The sequence below is a fragment of the Crocodylus siamensis genome, chromosome 13 (genome assembly GCF_052110815.1).
Source record: "Crocodylus siamensis isolate JL-2025a chromosome 13, ASM5211081v1, whole genome shotgun sequence".
NCBI classification, from domain to species: Eukaryota; Metazoa; Chordata; order Crocodylia; family Crocodylidae; genus Crocodylus; species Crocodylus siamensis.
In genome coordinates, this window is record NC_143407.1 from 5,568,347 (window position 1) to 5,585,331 (window position 16,985).

A 16,985-nucleotide genomic window follows, 5' to 3' on the forward strand; every position below is an offset into this window, starting at 1 on the left:
GTCACTTTTTTAGTAATCTGTTGGGAAGAGAGGGGTGTTTCAATGGAAAGACAGGTGGGTGCTTAGCTAATGCTCCAAGCGTGGCCAGAGCAAAGGAGGAGGAAGGTATTTGCAGCACTGCGGAGAGGGGAGGACGGATAGCCTATGGAAACTGGAGGGGTGTCCTAAGCCCGGGGCGCAGGGAAGCGCAAAGGCTTGTAGCCAGTATGCTGCAGCCTCGCCATGGGGAGCCCGGGAGACCTGAGGGCAGCAGTAGAGCCCCTGCTCCCATCTTCGAGGTGGTGAGCCTGGGAGCCGTAGCACGGCTGGTGGTCCAGCGGCTCACCGCGAATCCAGGCAGGCTTCCATGACAGCCCTGCCTTTGGTTTGCCCAAAGGGCCTCACACCTGAGATGGTCTGGACAGGGAGTCTGTTTTGCCAGCCTATTTCTGCCCAGTTCCAGTGCCCGGACCCTGTGCTGGGCCTCGGCACAGTGGTGGACGTTTCACCCCTTGTGCTTGGCTTTTGAAAATTGCCCGTGTACATGGCATCCTGCGGCCTGGACATTGGATGTGCCACCTGGTGAAACAGGAGCAGGGACCGTGCCAGGCCATGTTGGGCACCTGCTGGGATGGCAGGCGTGAGGCAGAGGCGCTGGCTTGGCTTTTTCCTTTTTGCAAGGTCTGGAGGGTGATTAAACCACACGCCAGGGCAGCCACGATTCCTGTAGAGCCGGAACAATCTTTCATGTGGCTTTGCCTCTGCCTTTGATCTTCCTCTGCTGCCCATGCACGTGCCCTCACTGGCTCGCCAGCCTCTGGAGACGGATGGCAGCTCTTACAGTAAGTGAGGTGCAGCCAACTAGGCCAGCTTTTGCCTCTCCTCCGAGTTTGCCTGGCAAAGGCACCGAGACAGCCAGAAAGCCACTCGGTCCCCACTTCAGTCTGTGCACTGGTCGAGACCCAGGCATCACACGGCATCCTGCATAACCGGACCGCCCTGAAACCACTGGCCCGAGGAGAGAGCGGGTCTCCTTCACGGTAGAACATGCCACCCTCCCTGGCCACAGTGGTTTGCTCAATTCTCCATCCACCCAGGCTACAAACATGTTTCAGATTAGTCTCCAGGTTACTGCCTGCACACGTGAGCCACCTGCGCTGGGCTTGCTCGCTGTTTCAGAGCTGTTCAGCTAGAATTGGCTGCGGAAACATTCTCCCCAACCATAAAAAACCCCCCAACCCTACCACACTGAGCACTGAATTTGGTTATTTTTTCCTTCATATTTTCTTTCATATATTCCTTCATATTTCCTTCATATATTCCTTCATAGGTTTTTTTCCTAATCCCCATAATCTTGGGATTATTGTCCAAAACCCCAAACTGATCCTTTTTTTGTGTGTATAATACTGAGGGTCTTTTTTTTCAGTTGCCAAAGGCCCAGCATTTTCAGCCGAAATGGAAACGGTGTCCATTTAAAATGTCCTCCCTGTTGAAAAGCCACTTTCCATTTAAAAATATGTCTTGACTGCAAATATCTGAGCGGTGTGGTATTGGCGGAGAGGAGGGGTGGAGTGTGTGGGGGGCAGAGGGGATAAATGAACTCTTGGAAATAGAAGTGATGGAGGGTTAATGTAGTGCCCATGTGTTGTGGGGGGGAAATCCTGAGTCTGGGGCAGGCTGTGCCTAGCCCTGCATTGCTGACTAATTGGCTTGGTTTGGACGGCTCCTTGCAGCACTGGCAATAGACTTGTGGCTGCAATATTGCTGCTGCCTTTGGTTCTGCTGCTTGCTTGACTTTGATAAACCTCCCTAGTTCCCCTGGTTAGCACTGTCTGGAGGCATTGGCCGTCACTGCCTGAAGACTGAGTTGTTTTTGGCAGGGCACTGGCTGCTTTGGGTGCCTGGGAAAGGGATAGGATTACTGTTCGAATGGAGTGCCGGGTGAAAGCGTTTCCCTTGACAAGGCTGTTGGGCGTCTACATGTGGAGCGACTTTGGCAGGTCTCAGTCCAGTTCCTACTGGACTGGTGTCCCTGTCCCTGTCCAGGGTCTCAAGAGACAGTCTGCGTTACAGTCTCAGATATCTTCAGGGTGTCCTTCCAGACCACTGCTGACCCACACAGGACCAGCAGCACATGCAAAGCAGTCTTTCCCGATGCCCTTGCAGTACGTGAGCCCTGCGGCAGGCCGGGCGCGGCGCTAAGCCGGGCTGTGAGGCAGCACCGCAGTCTCCCGCTGCGGCCGTGTTTCTGCGGGTTTCTTTGTTTAGGCTGCACATGAGTCTGGCCAAGCTGGGTCAGCCTAGCCCTCGGCGTGGTGACAGCAGGCCACCGATCAGCCGGCGGAAATCCTGCTGGTGCTGCACTAACCACAGCAAGCGAACTTGTGGGAAGCTGGGTCTGCCGCCCAGGGGGACGGCTTCGGCATTCCCACAGGAAACTGCGTCCCAGGCCTGGAGAGATTAGGAGCAGGGCTGGGGGAGGAAGGAGCCCCTCCGTGCAGCTCTGTACGGGAGGGAGGTGCACGTGTGCACCCTTCACCTGCAAGTTTGCCCACGCGTGTCCCACTGTATCCTTTTCTCTTTGCTTTTTACTCCTGTGTTGCTTCATGTCTTTTCTTTCTCTCCCTTTTTTTCCTCTTTCTCTCTTGCATCCCAGCCCATCCCATAGGACAGCGCAGTCTATATTAAATTACCACTGGGGCAGGTTTTCCCACCCGCACACCATTTCTTTGCTGTCCTGCTAGAACAGGAGAGTTTGTGGGCCATGTCCTCAGGCTTCTTTGGTACCTTAAGGACACTGTGGCAGCTGGTCTTACCCCTCCACTCCCCGCTTCCCTTGCCTTAGCGCAGCCTCTCCCTCTCCCCATTGCCCTTAAGGAGGTGTTAGAAGTTCAAGGCGGACCATTTCCAGAAAGGTGACGTCACTGCTGCGCTGGGTCATCTATGGGGGCACATCTCCAAACCTCCCCCTCCCCGCGGGGACCAGCCACAGCTTGAACAGGGTGTGACACCGCTCCTCGTCAGCCCGTGCTTTCCATTTTCCTTCTGGCTCTAGCAGGTGTTTGCCTCGCTTTTCTCATTGCTGCTGATCCCCGGCTGGCTGGGTTTCTCCGGGCAGAGGCTGCGCTGAGGTTTTACGTGCGTTCAGAGTTTGGCACCCGCAGAATTATGGTCACTGTATTTCCAGTGCAGACGGTCGCCGCCTCTTTGCTCAGCCCTGTCTGCTAATGTCAGGGTGCCTGGGGCTGTGGGCAGCTGGAGGAACAGGCTCTGGAGGGTGCAGCTCAGCCATTTCTAGTGGAATAAGAGCTCCCAGTTGCATGGGGAACAGCACCTGTGCTGGGACATGGGATTCCCAAGGCCCATCCTTTTCTCATTGACGGTGGTGACTCAGGAGTGACTTTTTCTGAGGTGACCGGAGAGGCACAATTGTAAGCAAGCAGAGAATTAAGCCCTTTATACCATTAGAAATTGTATCCACATGAAATAATCTGAATTATACCGTATGATGCTGCCCTCTGGTCTTTCAGACTTGCTTTCAGCATCTGGTTTGGAGGCCTGGATGCAACGAGGTGTGTCGGCAGATAACGTGTTTGCAGATGCAGAGGACTTAGGTGCCTAATCCCCTGTCTGCCTGAATTGTGCTCACAATTGTAGGATTTTCTCTCCCTTTTTGGCCTAGAACAGACCGCTGCAACCTGCCTGTCTTCCAACACGCGTTTTTGTTTGCACTGACTCACTGTAAGGAGATTTTCATGATTTTTTTTTTCCTTTGTGAGCCTGAAGCAACCTAAGGGAGCAAAACATGCCACAGAAAATGTGGATTTGGAGGGTAGAACCTACTGGCCTTGCAATCAGGGAATCCCCCTCTTCGAGTTGGTTGCATTTCACCTGCCAGTGGTCCCACGGGCACCTCTGGGGAGCAGTGTTGGGGTGAGGCAGCAGGGACAAGGTGCTGTCCAGGGAGAGGGTCTCTCATGTGACCATCTAAATATCCAGCTCCTGGGGTCAGGTGCTGAGTGACCACCCTGTGGGTCCCTGGCTCTCTGAGCTGTGAAAACGATGGCAGCTATGTTGCCCGCCCGCCCCCCCCCGGGACAAGGATGTACAGCTAGGATGGGCTTGCCAGCAGCAGTGCATCACTGATAGGTAAGCAGCTCAGAGCATCGTGTCATATCCTGAGTTAGGCTTTTCACCGTTGACCCTAGATATGCCAGCAGGAACCGGGGATCTTGGAATCTCTATTAGCCGTTACCTGTTTGAATCTTGGGACCCTCGTGGAGAGCTCCTGATGCCACGCGGTACAGGGCACCTTTATGCCACTAAGCTGTAATACCCGGTCTGAGTCTTCTCCTACACTTGAAACAAACATGATGGGGGGGGAAATCCAATTCTTCCCCTTTAAAACCTGTATTAATTGGCCCCCGCTCCCCTGTTCCCAGGATGGCTGCGGGTTTGGGGATAAAGAACAGCTCTATCTCAGTGCAGCCTGAATGATCCCATGCCTCTTTCCCTTAGGAAGCCCCAAAACCTAGACTCCGAAGCAAAGAGAGCAGATGTTGAGCTGGCAGGGAGCTCCAGGGACCCAACCGTACCTTGGGCCTGTGTCCTGAAGCTTTGGGCTCATTCCACCCTCCTGTTTAACATCCACTTAGTTAGTTATTTATTTTTCTAGGAAGGGAAAAGGAGGTGAAATATCCTTCCTCTGAGCAGCATCACGCAGGCCTGGCAGGGACCTCGGCTGTCTACGCCGCTGAGAGCTGAGTTCCAGGAAACGAGATCTGTCGGAGGCAAAGGGGAACCTGGCTTTATGTTCTTGAGCCCTGCGGTCACTGTGGTTTGGATGCTTTGGTTCAGGGCCAAGGAGCAGGAAGGCAGCTTGAATCTCTCTCTCTTTTTTTTTTTTGCATTGCCTTTTTTTTTCCACATCTGAATCCCAGAAAGTGACTTCCCGTTTTGAGGCTCCACATGGCAGGGTGCACGTGGCTCATCTTGTCTGGCATGTATTGGATCAGGCCACGCATACTCGTGCCTCGATTATTCTTTAGTAGTGTTCAGCGTTTCATCCCCATGCATCTCAGCTCCACAACAGCTGGGAGTTTTCAGGGCTCCCTGCAGGAGATGAAGCCCGTTCTCGGTCCTGTAACGGAGATGGGGCAGTCCAAGCCAGTAGGTGTTTTGCAAAATCTCATCCATGCTTAAGCGTCAGGTCTTAAGTTCACAGGACTGCTTCCTCCCTGCCTTCCCCTTTGCAAGCATTTTGAATGACCTTGTGGTACGACCAGAGGAGCATGAGGCCAGAGGTCAATGGACCAGAACTAGCGTGCCAGAGATTAAGCTTGCCTGGTGCTCAAGGTAATAAGAGGATGTGTTATTCAGCCCATTGCACCATTTGGCCCTGACATCAGGGGAATGGGGCGACTGACGAGAGCAAGCTTGACTATGAGCATGGCCACCTCCACCACCTCCTGGGAGTGTGGGACCCTCCTGTATCACCTTTGGCCTTCATTGTCCTGATCCTAAAAATGACCTGATCAGACTGAGCCAGGGAGAGGGTCAGCCCCACCTCTATCGGCTTCTGCCAGTCCTTGTTACCACTGGAATGTGAGACTTGGATCCATCCTGTCACCTCCTCCCTTGTCTCCTTTTCCTTCCCAACTTATTTCTTGACCTCCAGAGGTCCCTTCCAGCCCCAGATTTCCATAATTCTCTGATTTTTCTTTGGTATTTCTAGTGGAATAAGAAATATGCAAAAAGGTTCTACTTTAGGTGACCAGGACTATCTTTTTCAGTAGTGCCGTGACCCTGGAATCAGAAATGCGGCTGAAACTCGGCGTCTACGATAGCATGACGCCCGTACAAGTTTGCATGGTCTTGAAGGGGCTGTAGCTGTCTTTGTGCAGCAGTGACAGCACTAGAAGCAGAAGCTGAATTTGCTATCCTTGCTGTTCTTTTCTTCTCCTTTATCTTGTTTTGTCCTCAAGGAAACCTGGTTGGACTTCAACAGCAAGATCAACAACCATGGCTCCAGCCCTTGTCCACTCACACTTCCCCTCTTCGGCAGAAAGGACATGTAGTACCATTGTCAAGCCTATCTAAAAATTCGGCCTCAGGGACGAGAGGTGGGAAGGGCTCTTCACAAGAGGCTCTCTAAAGCGGGTGGGAGTGGGCCTAACGGGCATGGTTGAGATACAAGCCTTCCTTTATGCTCTGCATTTCAAAATTTAGCTGCTTTTATTTTTGTCTTTTCTGGTCTCTTTACTAAGAGGTTAACACACTTTGGGAACAGTGACTTGGCCATGGGACTCAGCTGGCTGTGGTTGCTAGTCTGAACCACGGACCTTGCTTCAAGGTGTACATGAAGTTAATGCCATGCATTCCTGTGTTTCAGGTGTTCAGCAGGTCCAAAAACCTGCATCAGCACACAGTCTTGATGGGGCTGGGGTGTTGGTTCGGACGGTCCTTCTTGCTCTCTCCCGTAGGTGCTCGGCGGGCCAGCATGCCTTTGTTCCTAATGCGTGAGCAACGCAGGAAGTAGCAGCCAGTCCCTGGCACTTGTTCCCGGAGCGATGTCTGCTACCAGGGGAAATGGAGAGCACTGGAAGTCCTTGGAGTCTGTGGGGATCAGCCGGAAGGAGCTGGCGCTGGCTGAGGCCCTGCAAATGGAGTATGATGCCCTGTCCCGCCTGAGGCAGGACAAGGAGGAGAGCCAGGCCAAGCAAAACACTGACCGGTCCCTCATTTCCTGGGACGATCCAGAGGTGGATTACAACAAGCCGTCCGTCAGGAACGACTGCAACAGCATCAAGATCATGCGAGGTCTCTCCGGCTCGGACCCCACCCTCAACTACAACTCCCTTGCAGTCCAGGGGAGCTCGAGACCTCTGGGCACCCACAACACTACCTCATCCAGCCCACTGCCCAAGCCAGATAGCCAGCCTTGGCTGAAGGGGCCGCTCTCCAGTGACTACCTATATATCTTTGAAAGTTCGGAGGGAGACTTCCTCCCTGAGCCGCTCAACGGGACCTCGCGCCACGATGGCAGTGGCAGCTCCCCCAAGAAGCTCTCGCCTCCTCCGCTGCCTCCTCGCATCTCCATCTGGAGCTCTTCAGAGGTGAACCACTCCTCCTTTAAGGGCTCCCCATCGTCCTACAAAGGGTCCCAGCCCAACGACGTCAATATGTTCTCCTCGGCCCATGAGCAGGCTGACCGGAAGCTGCTGGGCCGCAGGATCTCGGAGGAAGACCCGTATGGCCTGGTGGACTATGACGGCATCAATGATGCCATCACCTGCCTCAATCTGAAGTCTACCTACGATGCAGCGCTGCTGAGGGAGGCGACCTGGGGCTGGAAGGAAGGCAGGAGCTTCTTTGAGAAGGAGACCACTGGGAAGCCAGTGGCACGGAGCAAGACCATGCCGCCCCAGGTCCCACCCAGGACCTACGTCTCCAGGTTCGGCAACCGGAAGAACGTGACGCCCAACAAGAACCGCAGGATCTCGGTGGATCCGGTAAGAAGCTTTCCCTTTTCTTTCTTCACCTGCAGCAGGGGCTGGGGATCAGGGGAGTGGGTGATACACCCTGCCATCACCATGCCCAGGTGGCTGCTTCTCATCCTCAGCCGCTCTCCCCCTGAGCTGGACCCTCCAGGGCTCAGTTGAGAAGGGGTTGCCCCTCTTTCAGGAGCTTTGCTCCGTATCCTCCGTCGACCCATAGGTAGCTCACTGGGGGATGGGCCGTGCTCGCAGTACACGAGAAAGGCATCAGTAGACGAATCGGGCAGAGATGTTGGGCACAGAGCAGGATGGGAGGAGGGGTGGCGGGGCTCTATAGTGCTCCGTTTGGAGGAGAGGTGGCACTGGCTCCAAAATGCAGAGGTCACGACGGTTTGTAAAACAGTGCTGTGTAAAGCCGCTGCGCTGAGCGTGAGACCCGGCTTGCTGGCAGACACCTGGGTTATGTGGGGGTAGTGACGATGAGGGAGAGGCAGGGAAGCAGCAGGTGCTGGGTAAACTAGGATGTGGGTTTGCACTGAGGCAAGTACCTGACATGTCGGCTTAGATGTGTGCGTGTACATCTCCTTTCTCCCATTGACAGCAGGGGAATCGTGATTGCTCCGGCCAGTTTGCTGGGTTTCCTTTGCTCCCCAGTGCACCGTCACGTGTCTCGGTTAGGGGCATCTGTGCCCTGACTTAGTCACCACCCCTGGGGCTTTAATGGGATCACTTTCCTGAAGGCACCACCACCCCAGGGGTGTTGGATCACCAGGCCGTGGCCCTAAGCCCTCGGGAGGGGAGCATCAGCCACGCCAGAGGCAGCAGGGGAAGCGGGGGGAAGAAATGCAAATCCTGTCCCAGCCCAGTCAGCAGCTGGTTGTGATCTTGCCGCAAAACGAGCAGCCTGCACGCCAGAGACCTCGTGCTCGCTCCTCTCTCTTCTCATTGTCTCTCCCCTCCTTTTGGGCGCCACCCCAGGCCTGGCTGCACTTCTTGGGGGGCAATCACAGCCACCGAGTGCTTAAGTCGAGCGCTTAACTGAGACGAGGCCTTAAGGCCGCCTGCCCTCCAATTTGCCTTTGTGCGGGAGCCCTCCTGTTCGCTCACCTCTCTGCAGCGGCCGTTGCTGGCATGGCGCTGTAATGCTGGGAAGCGTCTCTGATGCTTGCAGCAGTTCAGAGCACGGAGGAGCCTCCGGCACGGTGCTGCACGCGTGCCATTTGAGGTCTCCTGACCTAGGGACACATGTGACTTCTGAGCTCCTTTCCCCATCAAGCCACCTCCACCACCAAATGAGCTAATAGTAATGAACCTTTCCCTCTCCGGGGCTCCGCACATTGGGATCTTTATTCTAGCAAAAAGGGCCAGGGTGTCTCTACCTGCTGTGGCCTGTCAGTTCAGAACTGCCCTCTCCTGCCTCCGGTCACTAGGACTCAGACCTGCGATGCCTTTTAAAACCTGCCCAAACTCGGTCCTTATTGACCGGCTCTGACCGCACAACGCTGAAACCTCCAAGCGAGCTGTGATCCCGGCGCTAAGCAAGCTTTGAGGGCGCTCAAAGTGAGCCTTGCGCTAAGTCTGATGAGCCCCCACTCCCCAGCCTGTTGTGACACACGAGCTTCCTCAGACACCGGCTCGAGAGCGTGCAACGGCATGTGCTATTTATAAGGACCAGGCTAAGGTCCAAGCTAAAGGTGGTGTCCAGCAGTAGCTTTCCCGGCTCAGGACTGAAGCTGCATTTCCAGCCCCGACGGTTGTCTCTGGCTCCTCCCGGCAGCAATGCCAAGAGCTCATGAAACATCACAAGATCCGCCGGAAAGAGCTGTGAGTCTCCTTCTGAAGAGCAGCGTGAGCTTTCCTGTTAGGAGTGTAATATCCTTTTGCAGCCAAGTTTGCGAGTTTTTCTTCTGCGACACCCCCCTTAGAAAAGCTATTTTGGGCCACGTTGCAGCACTGGCCTGGCTGAACTCCTGCTTGGAGGAGAGCGACAGAGCCCCTCCGCCGGTGGGGAGCTGCCACCCCCCAGCACATGGCACTGACAGCTCCTCGGGGAGCGCGTGCGTGCAGGCGTGCGTGGGGAGGAAGCCCTCTTGGATCTGATGGAGGTGCTCGTGCCTCCAGGAGGAGAAGGATCTAGAGACAAGTGAGGTCGAATTCCCAGCTCAGCCCTGCCGGACCCCTCTCCCCGGTCAGCGGAAGATGCAGCCGGGGGCCTCCGGCAAGGGTTACGTAAGTCACTCTTTCCTCGGTGCCAGCAACTAATTAGAAAGAAGCATTAAAATTGTCCTTAGCGGCTGCTGTGTTCTCTCCCTTTTTGCCTCTGCTGTTTGCTATTCTGCGGGTTAATTGGGCTGACAGTGGGAGCATTGTCTGCTCAGAAAGAGTGATTGAGGCGCTGAGACCCCCCCCCTTGCACACCCACTCTCCCTCTCTCTCTCACACACACACACATGCACTCTGAGCCTGGCGCTCCGAGGGCTGCTGCGTGGCACTCAGGAAAGAGGGGATGGGGGACAGGGGAACGGTGGCTGGGAGCGAAACCCAGCGGGTGCTCATTTTGTTTTTTCCGTAGAAACTCAGAAATGGCGGCATCTCTGCCTTGCTCTCGGGGGGCTTCTATTTCCACGGGGCCGCGTGGGCCAGGGGGAAGGGCTGTGTCTCTGATGCGCAGAGATTCGGGGTCTGTTTCTGGCACTGACTTGCTGTCTGACCTTGGGCAAGGCCTCTCCTCCTCCACTGTTTGCCCTCCCTGCGTAAGCGGGGAAGGACTCTTTCCACTTCGTGTATATGCAGGTCCTAGCACCCTTGGGCCCTGACTGCAAGCACTTCTGGAATATAATTAGTACTAGTGCATGGTTGAATAGTCTCTACAAGGGAAGGGGTGGATGCCTCGTGGCTGGGGTCTTGTGGAAGGGGCTTGCCAGCATGCTGGAAAATGAACTGCAAGGAATGGTCTGCTGTGGACCAGCTGGGACCTGCTATAACGCTTCTCCAGCTCTGCTGCCGCTGTGTGAGTCTCCCTCTGCCCTGTCTTCGTGTCCCCTCGGGGGTGGAAAGAACTGCAAGGCTGCTCCCAGCAGCTGTAGGCGTGGCATTGGTGCGGAGGCTGGGCTGCACTGCATGGTTTGCATAGCTGGACTCCGAAGCCAAGCCCAGAGCAGATTTTCAGGTGTGTGGAGCAGGGCTTGATGCCCCTGGGGAAGGTAGAGGTAACTGGCTTTCTGCCAAGTGTTCTGCCCTTCCCCTTGCCATGGCAGACAAACCCACCCCTGCAGCTGCAGACAGCGTGGTCTCGACCTTGTTTTAATGGTAGCAGATAGTATCTCAGCTCGTTAGCTGGGATTGCTGGGGTGCCGCACTACAGCAGCTGAGCACCCCCCTGGGAACCCTGTGGGATTCCTCAGCTGCTGCCTGCAGGCAGCTCCCCCCTAGTGATGCAGAGGGATTTTCAAGGGGCTGAGGATCTGCTCCCCCGGGTGTGATCTATATAAAGAACATTACTCGCTATGGAAGAAGCTGGGGGAGATGCTCCATGTGCTGCTTAGTAATCACATCCTGAATTCCCTAATGCCCTCCAGCTGAGCGTCCCAGTGCTCATTGGTGGAGAAGGGCCTGTGGCTGAGCTAAAAAACTGGGATTCCTGAGCTCAGCTCTGCCACTGACTTACTAGCACGGCCACCTCTGCCAAGTCTTGCAGGTTTGCGCTCCCAAGTGTCTGCATCTTTGGAGGCAGCTGAGACGTTCTTCCTGACCCCTCGAGTTAAGGGATGAAGCACGCGGGTCAGAAGATGCCCACTGTCCTCAGCAGTGTTGGATCAGACGTGTGCACGTCTCATCCTTTCTTTCTATGCCATTGTAGTTTTCAGTCTTCAGCGTTATCTTGCAGCAGTGAGTTCCACAACTAGCCGCTGTTAGGGCAGGTAGAGAATCATTCCTGTTTTGCATGGGAAACGTAGAGCACCACAAACAATTTTCATTTCATTCACAGATTCTGCAGCTTCTGTTTTTCTCCCAATAAAACAAAAACTGAACCTTTTCCTGTTTTTCACCTCCCTCCTTCTCCAGTTTGCTTTCCCTTCCCCCCAGTTTTCTAATGGAAACAAAGACAATTGACTCAGAGCCTTTCAAGCCTGTAGGAAATGCTCATTTTTTCATGGGGGAAAAAAATCTTTTGAGAGAGACATTTAAGTTGAAAGAAAATGTTCTTAGCTCTACCCACTGGCTCCTCATTGGCCTGCTGCTTTTTGTTTTGTTAAGGGATTTCTCTTAATTTTCGCCTATAAGGGACATGCGCAGAGTGGAACATGCCCCAGTAGCACTGGAGGTAACAGCACCCAGCCTGTGTCCAGCTGTCCAAGCACAGAGTGGCGCAGTGAGCTGTGGTGCTATGAACTATGGGACACGCAGCCAGAAGTCTGTGTCTCGCATGTGAGCTGTGGCTATCGGTGGGCATGTGTGCTGTAGCACCAGTGTAGAATAAGACAGCTAATCCGGTGGTCATGCTCTGCCATGCATGGTGGCTGTGTGGCTTTCACCCAACCTGGGTTTAGAGTCCAGTGAAGACACCGGGGGAAGTGGGACTCCTGTCTTGTCCTGCCCTTGTCCCGTATGCGGTAGGGTTGTGTCGCATGGGGAGCTTTGCCGCAGTGGTGTGCTGGAGGAGATGGTCTTGGAGACGCCTTGGGATAAATGTTGCCTCTGAGCCCAGGGGACTGGACTCGCTGGCATGGCAGTTCCTATCAGAGGCATTTCACTAGAAATTGGTGCCGTTGCACAGCATGGGGGCTTCAGTATGCGAGAGCTTCATTGCTACTCTCTGTCCCTCTTTCTTTGCTAGGTCGCCTCCTGCCCGCACCCCTTGGCCAACGGCTACGAACTGTTTGAGGTCTCTGAGGAGAGGGATGAAGAGGTGGCTGCCTTCTGCCACATGCTGGATGTGTAAGTGCCCCGTTGGGATTGGGGAGCGCTCACACCACTTCTCCGGGGTTTCTTGTTGGCCAACCTGTCTGGTCGAACAGGGGCTTGAGGGTGTCTCAGTGCAGCAGTGGCTGGAACAGCCTGGGGATTTAATTACTGAGGTTTAATTAATGCAGCCAATGAAAGAAGTGTCCTTTGTTGTCTCCACTATTTGCCCTGCTTTGTGGCTGTGCAGTGTCACCAGGGGAAGGAGTCATTCCCATGGAGCTAGCAGTGAGGAGACAAACCCATTTCTCCTGGGCCTTGACTCAACTCAGTGCCAAGGAGCTCTGGGGAGGATGGGGGAGGCCATGTCTTGTTGGCATTTGAAGGTTATAAATAGAGGCATCCAGGGAGACAAAATAAGGATGCTCCTTTCAGCCCAGTGGCAGGATAATCAAGCTGGGAGAGCGTCTGAGAGGGGCAGAGAGGGGAGACACGAAGGGTCTTGAGAGAGTCTGGGCTCTGCTCCATCACAAGCGATGTTGGGATGAGGTTGGGCAGGGCGGGGATTAGTCCACACAGGATGCCCCACATGTAAAAGCGGCTTGCAGGAAGGCACAGAGGCTCATGGGGAAGTGGACGCAACAGCGAAGGCAGCTGGTCCCTGGGCTAGAGAGAGGATGGAGTCCAAGACAACACTCCTGCTGTGAGCAGGAGCGCTGGGGAGGAGGGAGGTGCTGCTGTCAGGGGCAGGGGTGGGAGGGAGAGGGCGAGGCTGGTGGCCAGGAGTTGAGAAGCTCCGGTGGGGTCCCTCAAGCGCTGTCTGGCTGAGGTGTGGAGGGATGGATATGTGCTTCACTGGTGTTGAGGCCATGTGAATGGATGAAATCACTTGGAGCTTGGGTGTAAAGACAGGAGGAGCCAGGGGCAAGGACAGAGTCTTTCCGACACTGTAGGGGTCCAGCCCTTTGTGGGCTGGGTGCAGCTGGGCATCCCTGATTCCTGCTCCTTCCCTCTCTCATCCTTTCTGCAGCTTGAGGTCTGGCTACAGCATCGAGGACTACTCCCTCACCGGCTACGTCTGGAGTGCCGTCAACCTCAGCCCTGAGCACCTGGGCCATGGCATCAGCCTGAAGGTGACCGTGGTGTACGACAGCCTCCAGGAGCCACTCACCTTCACTTGTGACTGTAAGTCTCCTCTCGGGTGGTAAATGCCTGTGCTTTCCTGCCCCGTGCCTGCCTGTGAAACCAGCCTCCTTCGGGCCCTGAGAGAGCCGCACCTCCTCGGGTCACCACGACCGTGCAAGTGCCTGGCTCCTGCCAGCTCGGCTCGGCGCGTCAGTGGTTCCTCTCCTAGAAGACGGCTGCCACATTATAAGGTGTAGCGAGAGAGAGTCTTGATCACTGATGCTCTGTGGTCTGATGCTCACTCTGCTGGTTTTGCCCTTCCCTGCCCTGCAGGCTCCTCCACGGTGGATCTGCTCATCTACCAGACGTTGTGCTACACCCACGATGAGCTGCATGACATCGATGTAGACAACTTTGTACTCAAGCTCTGCGGCCTGGAGGAGTTCTTGCAAAAGTGAGTTGCCTGAGTGGTGGCCAGCTGGTTGTACATGAGGCCCCAACCAGCCTGCCCTGGCAGGCCTGGGGCATCCAAGCCCTGCTGGGGTTGAGGGAGCTGGGGGTGCTGGAGAGATGAGGACCCTCTGGTGTGCTGCAGTGGGAGACGAGGAGGCCCTGAGTCTCCAGCTTACCTTCTTTCTTTCTCCTTTGCACGTTCTCATGGACAGAGTCCTACCGCGGCCTCCAGCCCACCTGCCCCCAGTGCTGTGCTGTGCCCAGGAGATGAGCTGTTTCCAGTAGTTTGGTCATTTCTCTTAATCTACTCATGCCTCCAAATGGCCTGGCACCCAAGGGGTTTCTGTTGAAGGCATCCGTAGTGACCAGTAACTGGGTTAAGTGGACACAAGTTTGAACCCCCCTGAGCCACTACATTTACCGCCTCCTGACATCAGAGAGAGAGGCACTGGGAAGCCCTGGTCTTCTGCTGCAGACTATAAGCAACCCCAAGTGACTCCATGTGCCCAGGAGCTTGGAGAGAGCCATGACTACGAAAGGGCGCCCAAAATAAGCTCTTTAGAAAAATAATATAAGCAACAAAGCTACTTAGGGAAGTGGCTGAGGCAGACAGTCAAGTTGAGCTTAATTTGCAGTGTCTGTTTTTAAGTGGCTGGGGAAAGCTGCCAGCTGGGGCCAGCTGATGGGAGGTAAGATTTAGTGTACGGGTGGACCTGGGGGAAAAAGTTGAAAAATGTTTGGGTTTTGTTAAATTTTGTGCCTGTTTAGAAGGCTAGAATACCATTTCTATCATTTCTGTTCTTGCTTTTAGTTTGGTACAGCCAGGAGTGTGTTGGTGCGTCCTTCCCACCCATGGGAAACCAAAATGTGTCGCATCACATACGTCTTTGTCTGTTCTGGGTGTAAAAGAGCAGTCCTTTTTCACTGCAGGTGGGGAATATCAGTCCAGTATTTTCTTGGCAAGTGGGACAGCTGAAATGGTACCAATGGGGCAGGGGTAAAGGGGAGGAGACAAGAGACAAGGAGAAGAAAGTCACTGCCCCAAAGAGTCTGCAATCCTATCTTTTTCCTCTGTTTATTGTACAGCCCCTAGCACAAGAAGAGTGTGGTCCAGGACTGCAGCTCTCAGATGGTATTGCAGTACAAACGCCGCTGAAAATCCTAGGGTGAAAGGTGCCAAGGAGCTAGGCCCCCTCTGCACCCACAGGACAGCTGGGATTGCAAGATTGCCCATGCTGCCCTGTTGGGCCTGGTGGGACTGTGTGTCGGGGGGGAAAAAGATTTGGGCTGGTCTCTGGCTCATTCTTGCAGCATTGCTTCTCCTGGAGCTACTAGTTCATGCCAGTAATGCGGAGGCAGGCTCAGGGAACCAGTCCCCCTTACTGATTTCACAGAGGCCATAAAACTGTCTTCAAACCATACTGGATTTCAAGCAGTGAATATGAGTGACAGGCTTCTGGCCTTGATACCAGCTCAGGTGGTCTCCCGCATCCACTGTTTTTCCATCTATCATTTTGATAAGTGAGTCCACCCCGGTGCAGCTATTCAAATGCAATCTTATGTTGGATGCGAATGGACAAGCCTCTTCCTTGGCTGGTCATCAGGCAGTCGGGAGCTCTGTGTGCACTGTGTTACTAGCAAATGCAGAATATACAGGACCAGTGGCATGCTCACGGGCCGGCTCCTGAGGTCTTGTGGCTTGTCATTCATGACCAGTAAGTCCCAGTTGCTGGTGAAGGTGGGACTTTGATGATAGGCAGACAAGGTTCTTTGGGTAACTCCAATATCTTTATTAGACTAACTCAAATAGTTGGAAAACTTCTTCTTAGCAAGCGTTTGGGCACAAACGCCCTTCGTCAGGCTGAGGAAGCATCTACGGATGGTCTGTGCCCTTCCTGGGTTGAGTGGTAAAGCAGCAGGACTTTGACAACGGCTTTAGTTTTGTCTCTTAAGATGTGGGGCCAGTAGTGAAGACTGAGAATATGAGTTGGCAGGTGAAAAGCTAAATACGACTGTGGCTTGGCTGTCAGCGAGCAGAGCTCGAAACTGCTTGGAGCCCTTTGAGGTTGGTTTGGAACAAGGACGAGGCTCGGTCCGCGGGGCTACGTCTCCCAGATTAGTTTCAGTTTTCCAGCACAGAAGGCCATAAAAGCTTGGTATGTCTCCGGGCTGTTTCCTGTTCCTAGGCAGCCCTGGCAGGGTGTACCGTAGCTTCAGCCACAGGCTGGCTTTCTCCACCATAATGGGAGGAAGAGCCTGTAGCTCGATAGTTTTGATATGTAAGCATCAGGCTGGGCAGCACTAGACAGCAAGACCAGAGGATCTAACCTCAGCCTTCCCAGGTGAAAGAATCACGCGCCATGCTGGTCCTCCTCTGCTGAATATGAGCATTAACGACTGCCCGGTGTTTCTGTAAGAGCAGGGACTCTGCCTAATGCTTTGGTCCATACCTCCCTTCCTTGCTGCTTTGCATTGGCTTCAGCCCAGACGTGGCTGGGAGAGGAAGCGATTTTCTGTGGAGAATCTTGCTGTGAAGCACTTGAGGAGGAAAGGGTCTAAATTCGTAGCAGTAAAGCATACCTAGTGCATGGGCACAGATGGCATTTCCTGGTAATTATGTATAATAAGCCGGAGCCAGTGGCTGGAAAACTGTACAGCGGGTCTGGTCCCATTTCTTGACTTCAGTCACCACAGGATTAGGCTTGCAAGGGGTAGCTGGGACTCCCCTTGTGCAAGGGAATCTCTTGGGTGGCTTTATGGCAAGCCACTCCTCACCCACCGCATAAAGGGGCATGGCCAAGGCAAGCACTGCATGGGGCCAGAGCTCTGGGATTTTGCGGGGGATGACACTCCAGCCCTTTAAAACCCCACCTTTCTCCATATCTGCGTGGAGCCCGCACGTCATGGAAGAGGCGGCCCGAGACCTTCCGAACTCCTCGTGTTATAGATGCACATAAGTGTTTCAGCCTCTCTGACCTATATAGCAGAGCTGCCGGTGCTGCAGACACCCAGCCAGAGGGAGAGCTGAGC

At 54.4% G+C, this 16,985-nt stretch overlaps 1 protein-coding gene across 5 annotated transcripts in view; it reads left to right on the forward strand.

Moving 5' to 3' along the window:
- Window positions 1–16,985, forward strand: part of PIK3C2B (phosphatidylinositol-4-phosphate 3-kinase catalytic subunit type 2 beta) — a 57,568-nt gene that overhangs the window by 13,414 nt on the left and 27,169 nt on the right. For 4 of the 5 annotated variants that reach the window (XM_090025103.1, XM_090025101.1, XM_090025102.1 and 1 more), the window contains 4 exons: window positions 6,462–7,490; window positions 12,313–12,413; window positions 13,408–13,562; window positions 13,836–13,956. In XM_090025103.1, the coding sequence (XP_089881229.1) occupies window positions 6,549–7,490; window positions 12,313–12,413; window positions 13,408–13,562; window positions 13,836–13,956 (1,319 nt within the window). In that variant the 5' untranslated portion in view covers window positions 6,462–6,548. Of the gene's footprint in view, window positions 1–6,461; window positions 7,491–9,430; window positions 9,705–12,312; window positions 12,414–13,407; window positions 13,563–13,835; window positions 13,957–16,985 lie in introns of those variants that run through there. The other variant, XM_090025105.1, reaches the window with a different exon arrangement.